This window comes from Oncorhynchus mykiss, chromosome 2 (assembly GCF_057628025.1).
Source record: "Oncorhynchus mykiss isolate SJ-2025 chromosome 2, ASM5762802v1, whole genome shotgun sequence".
In the NCBI taxonomy this organism is placed as follows: domain Eukaryota; kingdom Metazoa; phylum Chordata; class Actinopteri; order Salmoniformes; family Salmonidae; genus Oncorhynchus; species Oncorhynchus mykiss.
The window spans coordinates 12,117,501-12,144,096 of NC_143023.1; the positions used below are offsets into that span (position 1 = coordinate 12,117,501).

Consider the following 26,596-nt stretch of genomic DNA (forward strand, 5'->3'; position numbering starts at 1 on the left):
ATTATGGGAAATGCATCATCCTAATCAATCTGAAATGGCTTTCCCTTTCCTATGCATTTTCATTTCCAAATACTAAGAGAAAAAGCCCAAACAAATTAAACAGAAACTTGCTTTGGCATGCTAGACGGAAGGGGAAATATCGAATGCAATTTCTGAGAAGACGGACAGACAGACTGACAGACAGACAGGTCTTATCGTGGATGCAGCAGCTGTCAGGAACAGCCCAGGTGACAGAAAGGCATCATCTCATCAGCCTTCCCACAGCCTGTCAATCCTGCACAATGGACTGATTGACATATCCCTTATATACACCACTACAGCAACCTTCCCACAGCCTGTCAATCCTGCACAATGGACTGATTGACATATCCCTTATATACACCACTACAGCAACCTTCCCACAGCCTGTCAATCCTGCACAATGGACTGATTGACATATCCCTTATATACACCACTACAGCAACCTTCCCACAGCCTGTCAATCATGCACAATGGACTGATTGACATATCCCTTACTGTATATACGGCAACCTTCCTTTAAGCCGACCTTAAAACAACACTATTTCAGTATGAGAGTATTTCTTTCCTTCCTCAACTCGACATCGGAGAGATGAACATTTGCTTTCATGCTTCACTCCTAAACTGAAAAGGAAGTTAAATGAGAGAGAGAGAAAGAGAGAGAGAGAGAGAGAGAGAGAGAGAGAGAGAGAGAAGAAGGAAGGAGATGTAATGAGAGTGTTTACAGGAGGTTCCTGTCCATCGGTGAAAGGCAGTCTGCTCATTAAGCTATAGGGAGAACAGAGAAGGCAGTCTGCTCATTAAGCTATAGGGAGAACATAGAAGGCAGTCTGCTCATTAATCTATAGGGAGAACAGAGAAGGCAGTCCGCTCATTAAACTATAGGGAGAACAGAGAAGGCAGTATGCTCATTAATCTATAGGGAGAACAGAGAAGGCAGTATGCTCATTAATCTATAGGGAGAACAGAGAAGGCAGTCTGCTCATTAATCTATAGGAAGAACAGAGAAGGCAGTCTGCTCATTAATCTATAGGGAGAACAGAGAAGGCAGTCTGCTCATTAATCTATAGGGAGAACAGAGAAGGCAGTCTGCTCATTAATCTATAGGGAGAACAGAGAAGGCAGTCTGCTCATTCATCTATAGGTAGAACAGAGAAGGCAGTATGCTCATTCATCTATAGTGAGAACAGAGAAGGCAGTCTGCTCATTCATCTATAGTGAGAACAGAGAAGGCAGTCTGCTCATTCATCTATAGTGAGAACAGAGAAGGCAGTCTGCTCATTCATCTATAGTGAGAACAGAGAAGGCAGTCTGCTCATTCATCTATAATGAGAAGTGTGTGTGATGATCGAGCCACTGGTCTGGATCTTTCTGCATGGATTCATGAGTTTCTCTGTGGGACACACACACTTCTGATGATATTGTGGTTCCCAGATTGCCACAAAACACATGGCTAACAGTGACAGACAGTCCTTTCTGGAGCTCTGTCCTCCATCCCCCCCTGTCCCTCATTCCTCTCTGACACAATAACATTATGGACCGATTTTATACATATCTAATATACTCCATTGGCATCTGTAACATGCCAGGCAACATCCCAACAAGGCAGTAGCGTTGAACAGTAAAAGGAGCCTTCTTTGTGCTACAGCTGCAGAGGGTGTTGGATGTATGTACACGGCTGCCTGCTACTCAACTGTGATGGTATTTCATTGAGTGTTTGGCAGGCGTGGCACTGCAGCATTGCTGAAGGAAACAGCTGTTCTCCACAGACAGACAGGCAGACAGAATAACAGACAGACAGAATAACAGACAGACAGAATAACAGACAGACAGACATACCCTTGAGCCACCATGGCTTTATAGGAGTAGAGGTAACAGGCCAGTTCCTGTGGTTAATAGATGGTATTAGTGGAAGATAGGCCAGTTCCTGTGGTTAATAGATGGTAGTAGTGGTAAACAGTGGAAGACAGGCCAGTTCCTGTGGTTAATAGATGGTAGTAGTGGAAGACAGGCCAGTTCCTGTGGTTAATAGATGGTAGTAGTGGTAAACAGTGGAAGACAGGCCAGTTCCTGTGGTTAATAGATGGTAGTAGTGGTAAACAGTGGAAGACAGGCCAGTTCCTGTGGTTAATAGATGGTAGTAGTGGAAGACAGGTCAGTTCCTGTGGTTAATAGATGGTAGTAGTGGTAAACAGTGGAAGACAGGTCAGTTCCTGTGGTTAATAGATGGTAGTAGTGGAAGACAGGTCAGTTCCTGTGGTTAATAGATGGTAGTAGTGGTAAACAGTGGAAGACAGGTCAGTTCCTGTGGTTAATAGATGGTAGTAGTGGTAAACAGTGGAAGACAGGTCAGTTCCTGTGGTTAATAGATGGTAGTAGTGGTAAACAGTGGAAGACAGGTCAGTTCCTGTGGTTAATAGATGGTAGTAGTGGTAAACAGTGGAAGACAGGCCAGTTCCTGTGGTTAATAGATGGTAGTAGTGGTAAACAGTGGAAGACAGGCCAGTTCCTGTGGTTAATAGATGGTAGTAGTGGTAAACAGTGGAAGACAGGTCAGTTCCTGTGGTTAATAGATGGTAGTAGTGGTAAACAGTGGAAGACAGGCCAGTTCATGTGGTTAATATACATATGCTAGTAGGGGTCAACAGTGTGTCTAGACACACTAAGGCACTAGGTCACTACATGCCAATGATTGAAGTAGGACACACTGCTAATAGTATTCAGGGAGGTTGAATGTGACTTAAATGTTATGTCTGCGTCCCACAAGACACCACATTCCCACTATAAAGCTACGGTCTGCACTGAACTCAAAAACACCATAATTCCTTATCAAATAACCAGCAAGTAAAATACATTGATCAGAGCCTGTACTATTGACCTTAGGAGGACAGATACTGTATATGTTAATACCTGGTGCCTTGACTAAAACAGGAATGATGAATGTCATTACAGGATATCAAGAGAGAGTAAATGAACATGTGACTTCTCTCTTCCTCCCCCCAGCTAGCTGTGCTAAATATTTCTCTGTGCATCTGTCCTAAATTGAGAGGTGATTTATAAAATGGAGAGCCGGCGGTAATGCATTACTAATACCATTAAAGCATTGCATTTCTTAATTCCTTTCACGGGAACTTGGTACCCTTCTACTGTCTGAAAAGCAGGTCCTTTTTCCTCCCTTCTAAAATAATTGAATCCAACGCGACCACCTTCAGGCGAAACTGTGAAAGTAGTTAGAGTCATTTCTTGGTCACATTATCATCATGATCAGATCTGTAATGAAGCAGAATAATGCCCTTTGCCTTATTGGGGAATGTGAGGATGTGCTCTTGTTATATTTGCCACAGTATCAGAACAACACAAGGGAGAGGAATTAACATCTACTAATTAGACCGTTATAACAAAATATTACCGTTGTGGACCCCAGGAAGAGTAGCTACTTCTTCTGCAAAAGCTAACGGGGATCCAAATAAACAAATAAATAAACACATGTCAATTATATTGAACATCTTCAATGTTTTACATAAAAGGGTCGGCACTTTTCACAATGACATAAATGAATGTGCAACACAATGACATAAAATCCCATTTCGTACAGGTACCTATGGAATAAATGGAACTGGACAGCATATTGCACTTTTCACTATTTCAGTCAGAACTTATGTATCATGGGAAATCAATATGAATCTAGAATAACTACAGCACAAAATCAAAGAATGACTATGTGGTGTATGTATGAACTCCACAAAAATACACTGTCCCATGTAGACACATGTCAGGGTTTAACTGTATTTGATAACCAATTATGCCTTTGGTAGATCTAGTTAAAAATATCTATGTGGATTCTGGACATGATACAATGCTTTTTCCCCAGGGCTATAAAGGGCTGTTTGGTTTATTTCACCAGTTAAACTTGAATATAGGAGCGCTGCCAACCCGCTGAGGGAATTAAGCAGAGTGAAATGCAGAGTGGTGCTGCTGAATGGGCAGATTGGCAGGCCTACCCTTCTACTCTACTCTAACAAGTCCACACAATGAACACACGACCAGCCCCATTACCCGCCGAGCTACAGTGGAGAGACAGGGAGGCAGGGGCTGAAGATGAAAGACATTTTCATAAGCCCATCCGCAGTCTATTATTGGCCACTTGTAATTGATCCCTATACTGGTCAAGCCTTCTCACAATAGTGATGTTGAACATAGACCTACTAATGTCTACTCATAATGATGTGAAGTTGTTATAATGAAATATGTTTCTGTAGGATATGATCTTGAATATTGTTTCTCCCCTTTGACAGAAGTAGAACTTTGTCTGTGGGAAAAAGTACAAAATGGATACATGTATCTACATGTTAATGGTATAGGATACATCTATCTACATGCTAATGGTACAGGATCATTCTATCTACATGTTAATGGTATAGGATACATCTATCTACATGTTAATGGTACAGGATACATCTATCTACATGCTAATGGTACAGGAGGATCATTCTATGTACATTTTAACGGTATAGGATACATCTATCTACATGCTAATGGTACAGGATACATCTATCTACATTTTAACGGTATAGGATACATCTATCTACATGCTAATAGTACAGGATACATCTATCTACATTTTAATGGTACAGGATCATTCTATCTACATTTTAATGGTACAGGATACATCTATCTACATTTTAATGGTACAGGATCATTCTATCTACATTTTAATGGTACAGGATCATTCTATCTACATTTTAATGGTACAGGATCATTCTATCTACATTTTAATGGTACAGGATCATTCTATCTACATTTTAATGGTACAGGATCATTATATCTACATTTTAATGGTACAGGATCATTCTATCTACATTTTAATGGTACAGGATACATCTATCTACATTTTAATGGTACAGGATACATCTATCTACATTTTAATGGTACAGGATACATCTATCTACATTTTAATGGTACAGGATACATCTATCTACATTTTAATGGTACAGGATCATTCTATCTACATTTTAATGGTACAGGATACATCTATCTACATTTTAATGGTACAGGATACATCTATCTACATTTTAGTATTTTGAATTTGACTACCATTGAGTTGTAGCTGTAGTACACTTCACCAGCACAGTGTTGTTTGGGAGAGAGGATATTTCATTTCCAAGGTATTTTTTATATAGGTTGTTGTGTCGGTCATCAGTCGTGTTAAGCGACTCCAGTTTAAAAAGGAAAGGCTGAAATAAATGCAGTACATAACAGTGGAAGGGAAATGGTCCTGACTTGATTGGCATCAAATGATTGTAGCGTCTGATCTTCTTCTCACATACATCACAGTAAAAACCAAAGGGTTGGTTCACTGGTACGCAGCAATCAATCTGGTTCATTACATGGATTCAAGTAGCTTTGTCTTTAAAAAATATATATATATATATTTTGCTGTGAAATGAAGTAGCTCTTTTTAGCAAGTTTTATAGCAACATGTCATGAATTGAAATGATTACTATAGTGATGAAAGATTCATAACGATGATACACACTTCCTGCAACAATATCTTTGAATACATTCGTGTGAAAAAAGGATCTATTCTGTATCCTTTTATTTAGCCGCTACATTTTGCTTAAATTCCAAACCCATAGACACAATACATTACTACCATACATTTCATGAAGCAGAAGGCATAGAGGGTCATTTACTGTAGGATTGACTTGCCATTTGTTCTCATAAGTAGTGAAAGAAGTCACCTCACTTTTAATGCAAATTCATACAGATCCCTAATGGCCATAGACATATAATTCTATAGTGAGAACAGCAGAGATGTTAGAAAGATGACAAACCTCTGGCGTCAGTCCTCCTGGCTTTGAGAGAGACATCAGGACAGCACACCATTCAGTGGTGATGAAAGCCCTGCAGCCTGTAAAAAGAAGAAGACAGATATTTTTGTCATGTGCATAAACACCTCGTTTCTGTTGTGTGAAGGCATCACTGTGATATACAGTACATAGAACCATTTAACAAACACACATGCACTCATGTACAAGTACACGGACGGACGGACGGACAGACGGACGGACGGACAGAAACCTGAAACCTGAATATATTAATTGTACTCAACATCTTATGTATCAGTATCAATAAAACTGAGACCTACAAAACAGTCAATACTGATCTAACATATCTAGTAGCATTGTTCTAAAGCAGCAGTCTACCCTTCCTCTCTTTATAGACAGTGGAGGGAGGTGAGGACACAGTGAGGACTCTCAATGCCTCTCCTCTCCCAGGCAGGCAGGCAGGAAGGCAAGCAGGCAGGAAGGCAAGCAGGCAGGAAGGCAGGCAGCCAGGCAGGCAGGCAGGCACTCTACGCTGCCTGGCTGATAATAGGGTCATTAATCATGCGTTCACAGACTACTCTCTATCAGACGTAAGTCCTATGATTATGGCCATTGATTGGGGTGAAATAGTCCTCTGCTGCTGCTACTGCTTGGACCAATCTAGTCCAGGCTTGTTGGGGCGTGATTGTTTATTAGTTGACTCATTGATTAAAGAATGAAAGCTAACAAAATGGAGTTTGAATGATTTCACTCTCATTAATGTGTAGTAGATGATCGACGCTGTGGTTCAGTAGGTCCATAGGACATATAGTATAGTATAGTAGTATATCGAGTATAGTATAGTATTGTGCAGTACAGTGTAGTATAGTATAGTGTGGTATAGTGTGGCATAGTATAGTGTGGTATAGTATGGATGGGGCATAGTGTGACATAGTTTAGTATAGTGTAGCATAGTGTGATATAGTTTAGTATAGTGTAGTGTAGTATAGCATGGTTTTCCAAACTGGGTACTGGGGCCCCCTTGGGTGCACATTTTGGTTTTTGCCCAGGCATTACACAGCTGATTCAAATAACAAACTCATCAGCTTGGATTATTTGAATCAGCTGTGTAGTGCTAGGGGGAAACTAAATGTGCATCCCCAGGGAGGGCTCCAGGACAGGGTATTATGGGAAACCCTGTAGCATAGTATAGTATAGTATAGTATAGTATAGTATAGTATAGCATAGTATAGTATAGTATAGTATAGCATAGCATAGCATAGTATAGTATAGTATAGTATAGTATGGTATGGTATAGTATAGTATAGTATAGTATAGTATAATATAGCATAGCATAGCATAGTATAGTATAGTATGGTATGGTATGGTATGGTATAGTATAGTATAGTATAATATAGCATAGCATAGCATAGTATAGTATAGTATGGTATGGTATGGTATAGTATAGTATAGTATAGTATAATATAGCATAGCATAGCATAGTATAGTATAGTATAGTATAGTATAGTATAGCATAGCATAGTATAGTATAGTATAGTATAGTATAGTCAACATGGCTCAATTCCCCCAAGGAGTAATATGTTTTATCATTTTAAATGTTTTACAAATTTACAAGGGAGGTTCATTCTCCCCTTTCTACTGTCATTTCCCCCTTTCTACTAGATTATGTTAATAACAAGTTAATAATCAGATAGGGAATTGCTACATATGTACAATACAATGTATCACATATAAAGTACAGGTATTAGATAAATATTAATTGTTGAACTTGGATTCAATAAGGAAAGATAAACAAGGTGTATTGAAGGAATTATAGACACAATTCACAAACTGTATTCACCTCATTATTCACTGAAATATGGGCGGGTCTGACTTCCGGTTAAGCACTTTGGGCCAATAGTTTGCCGCTAGCTAGCTATCGCTTCTCACAACTTTCCAGACATGGATTCACACAAAACAGGCATTACTCTCAGTAGCAGCGACTTATTTATAGAGTCCTATGTAATGACAGTTAGACAAATCCTAAATAGTGTCTGTTTCCCTTCACCTGATTAAATGTGACAGTAATGACAGTTGGAGTTAAATTCAATCCCTGTCTATTCTCAGCGCTCCCTCATTGTCTTTCAAACCATATGCTGCTGGACAAACAAAGATTTTACATAGAACACCCTAACCTGAAAATACACAACAGAGAGAACACACATAATAAGCTTTCTTTTTTAAAGGAGGATACAGAATTAGGGCAGTCTAAAACATGGATTGAAATAGAAACGTGACAAAGCTCCCGGGGCCAGTCAAAATGGCTTCTGTCTCTGTGTGCCCCACTAATGAAAGGATGTGGCTGTGTGGACACTGAACACCTGTGGTGGTTCGTCTGGTTTTACACAGTAGCTATGTGTTGTAGCTATGTCTTTTCCTTACATTGTCAGATAAATACTGGGAAACTACAAGACATTCGATATGAAACATGCTTCGTTGTAGTTTGAGTATAACATTTGAAATGAGTGCAAAAGAAAAATATTTTTTTGTCTACCTCTATGGCGTATGCTTTTCAGTGGTCAGGTGTGAGCATGTCTATGGATTTGCGGAAAAGATTTTTACACTAAGTGTTTCTTGCAAATGTGGTTGATGCTTATCTTGTATGTTACGATATCTGACTTCTATCTGCCAAGATTTACATAGTGAATACACTTCACTTAATAAGGTGAAAATGAGCAAGGAGAACAGAGAAAGGGATGTGTATGTGAGTGTGTGTGTTTCTTAAGCTTCCTAAAGCAGCCACACACCAACTCCTGTAGATAAAACCCATAGCGAGCTCTGTCACTCAATTAATGTCACTTTTTATCTTCCGTTAACATACCTACCATCCTCAGCGAGGAATTAAAGCTCTCTCTCTCTCTCTCTCTCTCTCTCTCTCTGGGGGAGTAAGAAGTAAGCTAAGGGGAGTAAGAAGAAGCTAAGCAGAAGGCCGGGTGGATTAAATTTAGAGCTAATAATTTAGCGGTGTAAAAAAAGGACAGATTTGGGGTTCACAACCCAAATGTTTTCTTCATACTAAAACATGAATGTCTTTTGGTTTCTTTAAATACTAGTATGGTGTGATAAATAACAGGTCTAATATAAATAAACTGGCTGGTACCACCCCACCACATAGGAGACGGCTCAAATGGCGGCATGGAAATCGCTGACATTTTGTGGCAGAGTTTTTCTCACTTGCCCGGCAGCAGCAAATCCCCTGTTGAGAGGACTTGAGTGTGAAATCCATTTAGGACAGATTCCTGCAGAAAGCTTGTCATCTCATTGAAAAGATACCCCTCTCAAAATATGGAACAAGGCCTGTAGGTGTCAAATGCATCACATTCTTATAGCCTCAGTCCCCCAGCCAATCTCCTGTTTATTTAGTTAGTGTGTGTACACAGAGAAAACAAGCCAGGGTAATTGTTTCTTGTTTAATTTCCTATCTATACGTGGCAGCGGAAACAAGCATGTCCTCGGGCAGCAAACAAACATGACTGCAGTACCAAGGTTACTGAATCACAAAGAGAAGAACATATTTCCTATTTAGTACACTACTAAAGCTCCACGGATGATGTAGGGAATAGGTTGCCATTTGAGACGCCTCCTAAGGCCGTTCTGCAGCAGACCCACTCCTGACCTTGCCTTTAAACATGACAATGGGTTCACTTTTAGAAGTCTTACTCATACTTCCAGCGTGTTTGTACGAGGTTTCACGGTATCACACAGACGGCATATTGAAGCAGGCAGGAGAGGGTAAGCTGTATTTTATTATCCTCAGAGCAGCTTTGTTCCTCTACATCCTAGTAGTTCACCACTCACCCTTTAAGTCATTTTATAACACAATCCTGTACTAGACAGACGGTGCTTGGGGAGTCACAAAGTGTATATTGATAGACTACACCATGCACCATTCAGAGTTAAAACCCCAGTCATTTTCCAATAGGAAACTACATCTGAAAGCCCTAGAATGGCAGATGTGGCAGACACGTCTGTCGCAGTTCCCTGCAGCCTCCAGTTGCTTAGTTACTTTCAGCGGGTGGCTCATGCTCTCTAGGCCATAGGGGACGTAGGGTCTAACTTCTCCTTCCGTATCCTTCCATCTCCCCTGCAGTGTTAGCTGAGAGGGGGATGTAGGGTCTAATGTCTCCTTCCGTATCCTTCCACCTCCCCTTCAGTGTTAGCTGAGAGGTGGGCTGGGAACTATGTTGTGGGAGCCGTTCCCATGGAGAAGTGGACTGGTGGGAGGTCAGATAAGGATGAACTACTACTGTTCTACTGTTCCAGAAGGAAACTGCTGCACTACCATTCTAGATTAACATGGTCACTGAGGAGGAAACTGCTGCACTACCATTCTAGATTAACATGGTCACTGAGGAGGAGGCTGCTGCATTACCATTCTAGTTTAACATGGTCACTGAGGAGGAGGCTGCTGCACTACCATTCTAGATTACCATGGTCACCGAGGAGGAGGCTGCTGCACTACCATTCTAGATTAACATGGTCACCGAGGAGGAGACTGCTGCACTACCATTCTAGATTAACATGGTCACTGAGGAGGAAACTGCTGCACTACCATTCTAGATTAACATGGTCACCGAGGAGGAGACTGCTGCACTACCATTCTAGATTAACATGGTCACCGAGGAGGAGACTTCTGCACTACCATTCTAGATTATCATGGTCACTGAGGAGGAAACTGCTGCATTACCATTCTAGATTAACATGGTCACCGAGGAGGAGACTTCTGCACTACCATTCTAGATTAACATGGTCACCGAGGAGGAGACTGCTGCACTACCATTCTAGATTAACATGGTCACTGAGGAGGAGGCTGCTGCATTACCATTCTAGATTAACATGGTCACTGAGGAGGAGACTGCTGCACTACCATTCTAGATTAACATGGTCACTGAGGAGGAGACTGCTGCACTACCATTCTAGATTAACATGGTCACCGAGGAGGAGACTGCTGCACTACCATTCTAGATTAACATGGTCACCGAGGAGGAGACTGCTGCACTACCATTCTAGATTAACATGGTCACCGAGGAGGAGACTGCTGCACTACCATTCTAGATTAACATGGTCACTGAGGAGGAGACTGCTGCACTACCATTCTAGATTAACATGGTCACTGAGGAGGAGGCTGCTGCACTACCATTCTAGATTAACATGGTCACTGAGGAGGAGGCTGCTGCATTACCATTCTAGATTAACATGGTCACTGAGGAGGAGACTGCTGCACTACCATTCTAGATTAACATGGTCACTGAGGAGGAAACTGCTGCACTACCATTCTAGATTAACATGGTCACTGAGGAGGAGACTGCTGCATTACCATTCTAGATTAACATGGTCACTGAGGAGGAGGCTGCTGCACTACCATTCTAGATTAACATGGTCACTGAGGAGGAGACTGCTGCACTACCATTCTAGATTATCATGGTCACTGAGGAGGAAACTGCTGCATTACCATTCTAGTTTAACATGGTCACTGAGGAGGAGACTGCTGCATTACCATTCTAGATTAACATGGTCACTGAGGAGGAGACTGCTGCACTACCATTCTAGATTAACATGGTCACTGAGGAGGAGACTGCTGCACTACCATTCTAGATTAACATGGTCACCGAGGAGGAGACTGCTGCACTACCATTCTAGATTAACATGGTCACTGAGGAGGAGACTGCTGCACTACCATTCTAGATTAACATGGTCACTGAGGAGGAGACTGCTGCACTACCATTCTAGATTAACATGGTCACTGAGGAGGAGACTGCTGCACTACCATTCTAGATTAACATGGTCACTGAGGAGGAGGCTGCTGCACTACCATTCTAGATTAACATGGTCACTGAGGAGGAAGCTGCTTCACTGATACTCCACAGCGTATGTACTGTACAATGTTGTCAAAACTGTCAGCTAAACACCAAGAAAGACATTTGAAGAATTTCAGAAGTGTTTAGAGTTACTATTATTTCTTTCAACCCAATTCCACAATTTTCGGTGACTTCACCCCTACCCATATGTACATACTGTATCTACCTCAATGACCTCGTACCCCTGCACATCCACCACGTGTATAGCCAAGGTAGCCAAGGTAACGTCACTACTTGTGTATTTATTCCTTGTGTTATCATTTTTCTACATTGTTCTCTCTGCATTGTTGGGAAGGGCTTGTAAGTAAGCATTTCACTGTAGTCTACACTAGTTGTTTACCAAGTATGTGACAAATTAGTAATTATTTGACCTCAACCTATACGCTTTTCCGGATATTCAGTGTCTGATATTTTTTATTTTTTTATTTTACCTTTATTTAACTAGGCAAGTCAGTTAAGAACAAATTCTTATTTTCAATGACGGCCTAGGAACAGTGGGTTAACTGCCTGTTCAGGGGCAGAACGACAGATTTGTACCTTGTCAGCTCGGGGATTTGAACTTGCAGCCTTTCGGTTACTAGCCCAACACTCTAACCACACCCTATTCCCTACATACAGTGCCTTCGGGAATGATTTAGACGCCTTGACTTTTTCCACATTTTGTTACATTATAGCCTTATTCTAAAATGGATACACAATACCCCATAATGAAAAACAGATGTTAGGAAATTTTAGCAAATTTATAATAACTTAAAAACAGAAATACCTTATTTACATAAGTATTCAGACCCTTTGCTATTAGACTCAAAATTGAGCTCAGGTGCATCCTGTTTCCATTGATCATCCTTGAAATGTTTCTACAACTCGATTGGAGTCCACCTGTGGTAAATTCAATTGATTGGACATGATTTGGAAAGGCACACACCTGTCTATATAAGGTCTCACAGTTGACAGTGCATGTCAGAGCAAAAACCAAGCCACGAGATTGAAAGAGTCGTCTGTAGAGCTCAGAGACAGGATTGTGTCGAGGATCAGATCTGGGGAAGGGTACCAAAAAATGTCTGCAGCACAGCCCGCTGGGAGTTTGCCAAAAGGCACCTAAAGACTCTCAGACCATGAGAAACAAAATTCTCTGGTCTGATGTAACCAAGATTGAACTCTTTGGTCTGAATGCCAAGCGTCACGTCTGGAGGAAACATAGCACCATCCCTGCACCATCCCTACGGTGGTGGAAGAATCAGGCTGTGGAGGTGTTTTTCAGCGGCAGGGACTGGGAGACTAGTCAGGATCGAGGCAAAGACGAACAGAGCAAAGTACAGAGAGTTCCTTAATGAAAACCTTCTCCAGAGCTCCCAGGACCTCAGACTGGGGCGAAGGTTCGCCCTCCAAAAGGACAACGACACTGTAACGATCTGCGTCTTCATCGGATGAGGAGTAGGAAGGATCGGACCAAAACGCAGGGTGGTAAGTGTCCATAATTGTTTATTATACCAGAACACGAAAATAGAAAATAACAAAGTGAATGTAAGAAATGAAAATCGAAACAGTCCTGAAAGGTGAAAACACAAAACAGGAAACAACTACCCACAAACACCAGGTGGGAAAAGGCTAGTATGGTTCTCAATCAGAGACAACGATAGACAGCTGCCTCTGATTGGGAACCATACCAGGCCAAACACATAGAAAAGAAAACATAGAAAAACAACATAGAATACCCACCCCAACTCACGCCCCGACCAAACCAAAATAGAGACATAAAAAAGGAACTAAGGTCAGGGCGTGACAGACCCTAAGCACACAGCCAAGACAACGCAGGAGTGGCATCGGAACAAGTCTCTGAATGTCCTTGAGGGGCCCATCCAGAGCCCGGACTTAAACCTGATCGCACATCTCTGGTGAGACCTGAAAATAGCTGTGCAGCAACACTCCCCATCCTACCTGACAGAGCTTGAGAGGATCTGCAGAGAAGAATAAAAGAAACTCCCCAAATACAGGTGTGCCAAGCTTGTAGTGTCATACCCAAGAAGACTTGAGGCTGTAATCGCTGCCAAAGGTGCTTCAACAAAGTACTGAGTAAAGGGTGTGAATACTTATTTAAATGTAATATTTCCATTTTTTATTTTTAACAATTTACAAGCATTTTTTTAAAACTATTTTTGCTTTGTCATTATGGGGTATTGTGTGTAGATTGATGAGGGGGAAAAAACAATTTAATCAATTTTAGAATAAGGCTGTAATGTAACAAAATGTGGAAAAAGTCAAGGGGTCTGAATACTTTCCGAAGGCACTGTAGTGCACTACTTTTGACCAGAGCTCTATGTAGTATATATGGAATAGGGCACCATTTGGGATGCGTACTAAGGCTCAGTCAGTATATAGGTTAAATCTCACATTTATAGGATAGGATTGTTGCAGAATCAAATGAGATCTTGACCTCCACCTGGCACAGACAGAAAACCTGGAGTTAACTACCTGGGGTTAACCACCTGGGGTTAACTACCTGGGGATAACTACCTGGGGTTAACTACCTGGGGTTAACTACCTGGGGTTAACTACCTGGGGGTAACTACCTGGGGGTAACTACCTGGGGTTAACTACCTGGGGTTAACTACCTGGGGGTAACTACCTGGGGTTAACTACCTGGGGTTAACTACCTGGGGTTAACTACCTGGGGGTAACTACCTGGGGTTAACTACCTGGGAGTAACTACCTGGGGTTAACTACCTGGGGTTAACTACCTGGGGGTAACTACCTGGGGGTAACTACCTGGGGTTAACTACCTGGGATTAACGAAGCAGATATGGATCGTGATGAAAGGCTTCCTATCCTGCTGTAAGAAACAGCGTGAGGTACGCTCTTAGAAAAAAGGCTTCCAAAAGGATTCTTCGGCTTTCCCCATAGGAGAACCCTTTTTGGTTCCAGGAAGAACCCTTTTGGGTTCCATGTACAGCCCTTTGTGAAAAGGGTTCTACCTGGAACCAAAAAGGGTTATTCTACGGGGACAGCCGAAGAACGCTTTTAGGTTGTAGATATTACCTTTTTTCCTAAGAGTGTGTTCTAGATTGTAGATAGCAGGGACCGTATATCAAGCGTCTCAGAGGAGTTCTGATTTAAGATCAGTGTTACCTTTTAAATCACAATGAATAAGATTAGATGGACAGGAGGGACATACTCTTAGATCAGTACGTCTACTCTAAGACACTTGATACATACGGCCACAAGTCTGAGCCAAATGGTAATATACTGTATAGCAGTGTTTCTCAACCTCCGGTCCACGGGCCGGTGCCAGTCCACGGGATGTTGCTGGCTGATCCCTGATTTAGTCAAGGAGGAAAAATCACAGTTTATCAGTACCTGACACAAGAGGGACCAGAGTATGCTGGTTCGTGGTAAAAAATAACTTGAGAAATACTGGTGTACAGATGTAGGATCTTAATGTGATCACCCTGTTGCAGGATAACTTTTCTGCAGTGCAGGACATTTAAAACTTGTAGTGTGTTTTAAAAAGACTTCTGAAGTTTGTAATTTCAACGTTGACATTTCAGACTTAATTTTCCCTGACGAAAAATGTGTCAACCCCTACAAAAATGTCCATTCATTATAATCCACATAATAATGAACATTTTCTATTGCTGCAGGATTATTTTCCTGCTGTAGCAAACTGTCTCAAATGAAGATCCTACATCTGTATACGTCAACCAAAGACTCGTCACTCTTCCTGTCCCTGCCGAGGTGAGGTGTCTGTCTGCACAGACCAGTGAAGCATGTGAAAATGACTCCACGTTGACTCTGTCATACTCTGTCATACCATCTCCTCTGTTCTGTCCCTTTAGATGTCACCCAACCCACTGCCAGCAGCTACTATTAGCCTGCACAATAATTATTATGGAGAATATATGGTCAGTAATAGCTCCATTGGTGCCTCAGCACCTTTGATATGGAAATGTGCTGGTGTATATTTGACTAACTACACATGTGGGCTATGGAAGCGTGGGAAGACAATGAAGAGTGGAGGTTCCTTTGGGGACTCTGTTCTAAAATGCTTCAACAAATTGGGACTGAGGGTATGCCTCTTTGAACATGTGTTGAAGCCCTCACCGCCCATATGCATGTCAAATTGACATATGACAAATTGCAAAAGTCATTGATGGAATAACTTGACGGCAGATAATGAACTCATATGGCTCACTGGACTATGTGACTCCCTGCCAGACAGGTTGTCACAAAAGGCTGAGAGAATCAACTCGTAACAAAAATAATACATATCTTCTGGACGAGTCTTGAGATCTTATGAATCATATAATTGATATTGCCCAATCAAAAACATTTTTAAATGTCTGTGGATTTTTCTCTTCAGACATAAAGACAGTATTTGTTCACAAAAATAATTACCTCATAATTACTGAATAATATCACATTAAAATACATTAATATTAGAACAATGAAATATAATATTTCCATAAAGGAGAAGATGGATAAACAGTCGACACTAAGAACGACAACCCCGTGCGTATCAGCCACAGCCAGTACAAAGAGAGATAAAAGGGTCTTACCTTCCTTTACCAGAACATGAGAGTAGACACACACTATATGAACAGGCAGACGAGAGAGAACCCATCATTGTTCTCCCACACACACAGCTTGCTCTGGCTCTCTCTCTCTCTCTGTCTCTCTCTGTCTCCCTCTGCTTCTCTCTTTCTTTCTCTCTCTGGATGGATGGAAATATGCTGGAGTAACAGTCTACCCCCAGCACCATCCCCCCCTCCATCACCGCTCGGAATCCCACCCTGTGCATACAGTCTCTCTCTCTCTCTCTCTCTCTCCCATATGATCATGCGATGTGTGTGAGAGTGAGTGCGCTTGTAAGTATATAGTATGTCAATGTGTGTGTGTGTTTGCACGTATGCATGCGTGTGTGTGTGTATTTTTGCGTGCATGTTATGTGTATGTGTGTGCATGCATGGAGTGAGTGTGTGTATTACTACTGTACAAGTGTGTATTTCTGTTTCACCAGAGGGCTAGCTACTAGCGAAAACAAACAGGAACCTTCCCGACCCCAGCCCCCCCGGGCCCCCAGTCCCCCAGTCCTGGGCGACAGCCATCAGAAGGCAGCAGAGAGGATATAGCCCACATCTGTTTTACCAGTCCCTAGGGGAGCACACGACTCCAGATACTTACCCCAGCTGCATTATAAACACGTTAATGCTTCCATTATATGGAATAGGAGCGTCGCTGTTTTAACATGGAGGAGAGAAGAGGGAGACGTGGAAGGGCAAGCCTGGGCACCACCACGTTCTGCTGACTGGAGGGATTTCACCCCGTCCACTGACTCCACACAGCTGGGCCGGCCGGACTAAATAGGGTGTCATTTGGGACGCAGTCTTTTCACCCAGACCATTCAGATTGGGGATACATCTCTAAGCAGCTAGCAGGGGCAGCAAGGCAGACTACTACTTAACAAATACATCCATATTTCTCCACCGACTGATTTTCCTTTTGTGGTTTTAATTGTTGCTGCAGATTTCAGTACTCAATCAAAATCATTTTTATTTCATTACATTTCCATCCATCTAAATGTTCTAACAGTGAGCAATGTAGAGGGATGAATTGTACAGATGGAAGATGCACAAACCCGCACACACACACACACACACACACACACAGTATAGTAACGCTGATGTTGTACATTGCTATGCTGGAAAGATTATAAGGATATTTTTTTGTTAAATGTCACATGTGAATTCTCCTATAGATAATTAACATACTTTTTTAATGACTAATTTCACTCTGTATGATTTTGTAAACATAAATATGTGTTGCATACTGTATGTTATATTTGTACCATATAATTAATGGACCCATTAGAACCCAGTTACTGAACATGTTTGATATGTCTCTCTCTCTATATGTTATTATTGGAGGATGATGGTACTACTAAACAGACATAAACAATCATATCTATGTCATTCTGTCTCTAATCTACTAGTAAAATGTACGCCGTGGGATTTAGTACCAACTATTTTCTGAGGAGTCATTTCTCCATTTTCAATATACACTATTTTACAACATGTGTGTGTTTTAGTTCATGACATTTCTGAAAGGCAATGACAAAATAAATGGTGTTGTAAACTCTCTCATTAAAAATCTAATTCATTAGTTCCCAACTGCCTTTGTTCCACATGCCCTCTGAGAGAACAAAGGATTTGAACCCCCACCATAACATACCATACGCCCCTCACACTGGTTCCTCACTAACACATCTTACAACCATCTCTGTTGCATTCTTCTGCGTGTACGTTGGACGGGCTGGTATTCAAGGTTCAGTGTATTACCATGTCTAAAGAAATAGGGTTTTATAATCCCTTGCCATGGAGTATAATATAATACAGAGTGTATATAATACAGAGTGTATATAATACAGTGTTTATAATACAGAGTGTATATAATACAGTGTTTATAATACAGAGTGTATATAATACAGTGTTTATAATACAGAGTGTATATAATACAGTGTTTATAATACAGAGTGTATATAATACAGAGTGTATATAATACAGAGTGTATATAATACAGTGTATATATAATACAGTGTTTATAATACAGAGTGTATATAACACAGAGTGTATATAATACAGAGTGTATATAATACAGTGTATATAATACAGAGTGTATATAATACAGAGTGTATATAATACAGTGTATATAATACAGAGTGTATATAATACAGAGTGTATATAATACACAGTGTATATAATACAGAGTGTATATAATACAGTGTATATAATACAGAGTGTATATAATACAGAGTGTATATAATACAGAGTGTATATAATACAGAGTGTATATAATACACAGTGTATATAATACAGAGTGTATATAATACAGTGTGTTTATAATACAGAGTGTATATAATACAGAGTGTATATAATACAGAGTGTATATAATACAGTGTATATAATACAGAGTGTATATAATACAGAGTGTATATAATACAGAGTGTATATAATACAGTGTATATAATACAGAGTGTATATAATACAGAGTGTATATAATACAGTGTATATAATACAGAGTGTATATAATACAGAGTGTATATAATACAGAGTGTATATAATACAGTGTATATAATACAGAGTGTATATAATACAGTGTATATAATACAGAGTGTATATAATACAGAGTGTATATAATACACAGTGTATATAATACAGTGTATATAATACAGAGTGTATATAATACAGTGTATATAATACAGAGTGTATATAATACAGAGTGTATATAATACAGAGTGTATATAATACAGTGTATATAATACAGAGTGTATATAATACAGTGTATATAATACAGAGTGTATATAATACAGAGTGTATATAATACACAGTGTATATAATACAGAGTGTATATAATACAGTGTGTTTATAATACAGAGTGTATATAATACAGAGTGTATATAATACAGAGTGTATATAATACAGTGTATATAATACAGAGTGTATATAATACAGAGTGTATATAATACAGAGTGTATATAACACAGAGTGTATATAATACAGTGTGTATATAATACAGTGTTTATAATACAGAGTGTATATAATACAGTGTGTATATAATACAGAGTGTATATAATACAGAGTGTATATAACACAGAGTGTTTATAATACAGAGTGTATATAATACAGAGTGTATATAATACAGAGTGTATATAATACAGTGTGTATATAATACAGAGTGTATATAATACAGTGTGTATATAATACAGAGTGTATATAATACAGAGTGTATATAACACAGAGTGTTTATAATACAGAGTGTATATAATACAGAGTGTATAGGCTGTATTCTGATAACTATAATTAGTGGATATGGTTGGTTATTACCGTGGGTTAGTGAAATATCCCTAGCAGTGGAATGAAGTGTAACACGGATGCCTACATTATTATTTAAAAAATATTCACAACTATGCAATAGGTCTAGTTAACCTCCTGGTCTACTTCCTCATTTCAATGTAGATTGTTCTATCTGCACCAGCAATTGGATATCAGAGTTTAAAAAATAAAATAATAATTTGTGCAAAACATTTCATATATATATATATATATATATATATATATATTTTTTTTTTTTTTTATGTAAATCAAATCCTATATGGAATGTGTACAAGACAGTCTAACTATATATATATATGAGCTCATATGAACAAGACAGTCTAACTATATATATATGAGCTCATATGAACAAGACAGAAATTGTGAGGAAAAGGAAGAGCATTTGAGAAACGCTGTATTTCCCTGGTGAATGAATGGCCAAACCATGACAGTACCCAGACAGGCCTGCTAGAGTATGGAAAAGGCTACGGCTACAGTGATACCACTTCCTATGAAGTACACACCTATAATACTTGATCATGTATTATAGTACACGTACAATGTGTTATGTCACTGGCTATTTGTGTGGTAAATCTACTGTCCCATGTCCTCAGGACAACGTGAGCAATGTCACCACACCCAAGGATTATCCAGCATATAGCGGCAAGCCCTTCACAGACTGCACGACTGAGTGCTATGCACATAAATGCATTACAAGGACAAACTCTGCATAGCCAGAATGAGGCTGATATCTGTTGCAGGGCGCAGGGCTGAGTGGATGAGAGGGATGCCAAAGCATTTAAGTGCAGTTGAATTTCATCCAATTACAGTAAAGATCCCAGAATTGTGATAACTGCATGTGACGTTTGAAGAATTTCTTATTTTATAATACTTAGTGTCCCTTTTCAGATATACTGTTATGTCTAGAATACACACGTCTAGTAACACAAAGCTATGGCATGTGGTTTTGTTAGGATGTATCCATCTGGTCAGAACAATGCATACGTCCTCTGACAGCAGGATGAAGAACCAAGGGGACTATGGTACACAGTAACACTACAAGTCAAAGAGTTCTTACACATTCTCTCTACAGAATCATTATCCATACCATTCTATAAAAGTACCAGCTGTATTCGTTAGTGCAGAAGTGTCATATTATTTTGCCAAACATACCTGTATGCATATACATTGTTCGTGGACATCATATCATTTGTTGTAGGGAGTAATGACAGATGTAATGACAGATGATTCTAATGTCAGATTGATCAAATTGAGTCGTCATTTTCTGTAATCCATATATTGGTTTTAATTGATTTGTCTCTCTATATAAAAATAAATAACTTTGGGGTAGCTAAATAAAGGCTCTTATATTGCCCAGCCAGACACTTACACCCATATGGATTCATGTGTCTACATTTGTATTGGTAATTGTTTATAGCTGTAAGGGGTTGCTATATAATCTAGTCATTTGTTGTTAAATCAGATGTTAGGTTTTTAAATGCTTCGTAGACTGTGGGTTTTAATATCTATTGAAATTCCCACCCTCTTTGATCAAAATGCATCAAAGGAAAAGCTTCAGGGCCTGAAAACTCAACTGACCCAATGGATTTGGGCTAAAAACATCTAATAGCACCATACATCCCCTCTGGGCAATTCATATAAAACACTAAAGGACTGGGTGCTGGCTAAACAGGAGAAACGTCTGAGAAAGTCAACCTCTTTCTCAGATGAAAAGGAAGGGAGAAATAGATGTGTGTGTAAAACATCGGAGAGAGAGGGAGACAGGAAGGAGCTCCAAATGTCACACATAGCACCCCTCCCCGACAACCCCTCCTAGGCAACCCCTCCTAGGCAACCTGTGGGGTGGGGCTCCCGGGGCTGCATGGCGGCTCATCTACCTGCTCCTCCTGAGCCATCTAAGGAGATCTCCCTCTGACTGTGACAGACATCCAGAAACACTAGTACACACACACACACACACGTATTAATCTGCTGAGGACAAATCCTACAAGAAGCAGTGTCAGGAGACAGGGAGGTTCATGCCATAGCACAGTTATCCAATTTAGAGTTACATCCTCAACTCCAATTCATCCTCATCTCCACCACCACATCCCCTCTCCATCACATCCCCTCTCCATCACATCCCCTTTCCACCACATCCCCTCTCCACCACATCCCCTCTCCATCACATCCCCTCTCCATCACATCCCCTCTCCACCACATCCCCACCACATCCCCTCTCCATCACATCCCCTCTCCATCACATCCCCTCTCCACCCCATCCCCTCTCCATTACATCCCCTCTCCATCACATCCCCTCTCCACCATGAATGTCTATCACTGGAGTCACCAGCAGTCAGCTGTCAAGGCCCATCAACTCTGTAACATGGCTGCCATAGTCACACTGGCCAGGACCGGTCACACCAGTCCAATATGGCTGATGCTTTTATCCAAAGTAGATTACAGTCATGTATGGCGTGCATACATTTTTGTATGTCTCCAGTAGGAATTTAACCCATGATCCTGGCATTGTAAGTGCCATTCTCTATCAATTGAGCCACACAGACACAGGAGCGCCTCTAATAGGGACATGTTAGGGGTGACTCGTCCTCCCGCTACCGAAATGTCCTTCCACTCCATCTAATGCAGCACGCTCTGGCTCCTGAATCTACAGGGTTAACCAACCAACCAATCCCTCCACAACACTGTATCCTCTCTCTCTCTACCCCCCCCCCCCCCTCTCTTTCTCTCTGGTCTTCGCTGGAGAAACATAAAAACCCACTGGCCCACCATACATGGGGCTGTGCCTGCATGCCTCGGAGAAAAATGACTTGGTGGTTTTGGGCAGGGCAGCTAAATGGGCGGATACTTCAGAGTGAGGTGTCTGTGTGGAGGCTGGTGTGATGTGAAAGGCTGATTGTGTACCAGCGACTGTGTGTCTCTCAGCATTGATCCCATTACAGGATGTAAATGAAACACACAGGCGTCCCTCTTTGCTCTGGGCTCTTCAAGCAGCTCTTTGTCTCCAGGGGATTTGAACTAAGGATTCCATGACAACATGTCAGACACTGTATGAAACTGATTACATGCAGCAAAAGCGCCTCTCTCTATCAGTGCCGTGTTTCGTTCTTAGCGATGCTCCTTCCTATCTTTCCAAAAAGAAAGAGGTGCTCTGTGTTCTACCGAGCTGTGGAAACAAAGACAAAGGAAGGAAGAGACTGAAGAACTTAAGAAGACGAAGGTCCAACTTTGACCCTCAGGTGATGCCAAACTAATCAAAAGGAGTGCCTGTTTTACGGTCTCTTCTCAGGTCTGTCCATTTGAAATGATCCAGGTGTATCTGTTACCTTGTTTAAAACAAGACATGTTAGGTGTTGTGAGTGAGTCAAGCTCAGCAATAAACCACAGAGTGTATGTATGTATGTATGTATGTTTGAGGCTAGGTAGTTACGGCAGCTGAGGGAAGCAGGACAATGAACAGACAAATATAGACAGAGTATGTGACAGAGTGTGTGAGCACCCTTCAGACTTACCCCTTGTGATAGCAGCAGGCGGAACACACACCAGGCGCAGCAGCCAGGGATGGTTCCTGGTCCTGGAGATCCTGCAGACCTCCATGGACTGTCAACCGGAGGCTGCCTTCTCTCTATCTCTCTCTCTCTCTTCCTGGTTCATTCCCTCCCTCCTCCTCCTCCTCTCTGACATGCGCTTCAGAAGAATCAGATCACTCTCTCCAGCCTGGTACAGAGAGCAGTGAGGCACATGGGAGGGGTGTTTTGTAATCTACCAGGTTGTACCACCCAGAAGAGAAATATGAGGGGGTGGGGGGAGAAGGAGGAGAGGAGGGTTAGACTAACGCTCTCCAGCCATACCTTCCCTTCATCCCTCTGTCTGCCCTGGGATTGGTCTCTTCCTTTTTCTTTGCTCTGATTGGAGGTCCTGCTTCCCCCTCAATAACATTATAAGAATCCTAAAGAAAGAGAGAGAGAGAGAGAGAGAGAGAGAGAGAGAGGGGAGAGAGAGAGCAGGGGGGAGAGAGGTGAGAGAGAGAGAGAGAGGGGTAAGAGAGAGAGAGAGAGAGAGAGAGGGGTAAGAGAGAGAGAGAGAGAGAGAGGGGTAAGAGAGAGAGAGAGAGAGAGAGAGAGAGAGGGGTAAGAGAGAGAGAGAGAGAGAGAGAGAGGGGTAAGGGAGAGAGAGAGGGGTAAGAGAGGGAGAGAGAGAGGGGTAAGAGAGAGAGAGAGAGAGAGAGAGAGAGAGAGAGAAAGGGGTAAGAGAGAGAGAGAGGGGTAAGAGAGAGAGAGAGAGGAATAGGAGGGATAGATGCCTTAAAGCTTTAAATACTGATTCAGTGGAGACTCTGGGCTTAAGACGTAGTAGACAATAGCATTATTCATTTTGACATGGGAAACAAGAAAGCTCTGACTGGGTGTTAATGCAGACTTCCACTGTCTTTTAGTTCACACGCCTCTTGCATACAGGCTTTAACCACCAAAATTATGGTGTGTGTGTGTGTGTGTGTGTGTGTGTGTGTGTGTGTGTGTGTGTGTGTGTGTGTGTGTGTGTGTGTGTGTGTGTGTGTGTGTGTGTGTGTGTGTGTGTGTGTGTGTGTGTGTGTGTGTGTGTGTGTGTGTGTGTGTGTGTGTGTGTGTGTGTGTGTGTGTGTGTGTGTGTGTGTGTGTGTGTGTGTGTGTGTGTGTGTGTGCGGGTGTGTGTGTCTAAGAATCTCCTCATGTCATGCCCCAGGGTGTCTGACTGTCTGTCACACTGTCTGCCAGCCTACCATATATCCTCCTCCCTCCACTGTTAATACATGCATTGTCCTCAGCATCATCTGCTCCTCAGCGTTATGGTTCAATAGACTTATTCTAAAGACCTGGAAATGCTTATGCAAACGTGGATATGTGAAGTTACTCATGTTAATGAATAAGCAGCGAACCATGAATGAAGGTAAACCAGAGATGTTATTCATTCTAGTGACTACAGCAGTCTGCCAGATGTTATTCATTCTAGTGACTACAGCAGTCTGCCAGAGATGTTATTCATTCTAGTGACTACAGCAGTCTGCCAGAGATGTTATTCATTCTAGTGACTACAGCAGTCTGCCAGATGTTATTCATTCTAGTGACTACAGCAGCCTGCCAGAGATGTTATTAATTCTAGTGACTACAGCAGCCTGCCAGAGATGTTATTCATTCTAGTGACTACAGCAGTCTGCCAGATATGTTATTCATTCTAGTGACTACAGCAGCCTGCCAGAGATGTTATTCATTCTAGTGACTACAGCAGCCTGCCAGAGATGTTATTCATTCTAGTGACTACAGCAGTCTGCCAGATGTTATTCATTCTAGTGACTACAGCAGTCGGCCAGATATGTTATTCATTCTAGTGACTACAGCAGTCTGCCAGAGGGTTTATTCATTCTAGTGACTACAGCAGTCTGCCAGAGATGTTATTCATTCTAGTGACTACAGCAGCCTGCCAGAGATGTTATTCATTCTAGTGACTACAGCAGTCTGCCAGATATGTTATTCAATCTAGTGACTACAGCAGTCTGCCAGATGTTATTCATTCTAGTGACTACAGCAGTCTGCCAGAGATGTTATTCATTCTAGTGACTACAGCAGTCTGCCAGAGGGTTTATTCATTCTAGTGACTACAGCAGTCTGCCAGAGATGTTATTCATTCTAGTGACTACAGCAGTCTGCCAGAGATGTTATTCATTCTAGTGACTACAGCAGTCTGCCAGATATGTTATTCAATCTAGTGACTACAGCAGTCTGCCAGATGTTATTCATTCTAGTGACTACAGCAGTCTGCCAGATATGTTATTCATTCTAGTGACTACAGCAGTCTGTCAGATGTTATTCATTCTAGTGACTACAGCAGCCTGCCAGAGATGTTATTCATTCTAGTGACTACAGCAGTCTGCCAGAGATGTTGTTCATTCTAGTGACTACAGCAGTCTGCCAGATGTTATTCATTCTAGTGACTACAGCAGTCTGCCAGAGATGTTATTCATTCTAGTGACTACAGCAGTCTGCCAGAGATGTTATTCATTCTAGTGACTACAGCAGTCTGCCAGAGGGTTTATTCATTCTAGTGACTACAGCAGTCTGCCAGATATGTTATTCATTCTAGTGACTACAGCAGTCTGCCAGATATGTTATTCATTCTAGTGACTACAGCAGTCTGCCAGAGATGTTATTCATTCTAGTGACTACAGCAGTCTGCCAGATATGTTATTCAATCTAGTGACTACAGCAGTCTGCCAGATGTTATTCATTCTAGTGACTACAGCAGTCTGCCAGATATGTTATTCATTCTAGTGACTACAGCAGTCTGTCAGATGTTATTCATTCTAGTGACTACAGCAGTCTGCCAGATGTTATTCATTCTAGTGACTACAGCAGTCTGCCAGATATGTTATTCATTCTAGTGACTACAGCAGTCTGTCAGATGTTATTCATTCTAGTGACTACAGCAGTCTGCCAGAGATGTTATTCATTCTAGTGACTACAGCAGTCTGCCAGATATGTTATTAATTCTAGTGACTACAGCAGTCTGTCAGATGTTATTCATTCTAGTGACTACAGCAGTCTGCCAGAGATGTTATTCATTCTAGTGACTGCAGCAGTCTGCCTGTAAAGAGTTCTGTAGTTGTTCATCATGGCTACTACACCTGATTCCTCTTCTACTAAAATATGAAGGTAAATACCTTGACAGCAGTGCACTGACCAGCTGGTTTATAGTGTGTTTTCAGAGCCAACCTTGTTCCATCAGCTTGGAGGAAAGCAGTTGCAATTATTCAAGGCTTGCATTGTGAAGTCTTCTCAAATAGTAAATTGATTACCATTTTAGCATGAACTGCAAAGCGGTAGAATGGAATTTCACACTGTACGCAATCACAATGATCTGGCGCCATCCCGGGCATCAAAGCACATATAATGAACCCTTCATTTATCCTACATTCCTGCCGTAGCATCTGAGC

The 26,596-nt window shown here is 41.3% G+C and overlaps 1 protein-coding gene across 2 annotated transcripts in view; it reads right to left on the reverse strand.

Annotated features, from left to right (window-relative positions):
• Window positions 1-23,363, reverse strand: part of LOC118937728 (uncharacterized) — a 29,142-nt gene extending 5,779 nt beyond the window's left edge. The window contains exons 1-2 of one of the 2 annotated variants that reach the window (XM_090188973.1): window positions 23,142-23,363; window positions 5,853-5,929 (exon numbers count right to left, since the gene is read on the reverse strand). In XM_090188973.1, the coding sequence (XP_090045099.1) occupies window positions 5,853-5,929; window positions 23,142-23,226 (162 nt within the window). In that variant the 5' untranslated portion in view covers window positions 23,227-23,363. Of the gene's footprint in view, window positions 1-5,852; window positions 5,930-16,296; window positions 16,458-23,141 lie in introns of those variants that run through there. The other variant, XM_036938316.2, reaches the window with a different exon arrangement.
• Window positions 23,364-26,596: the final 3,233 nt, after the last annotated feature.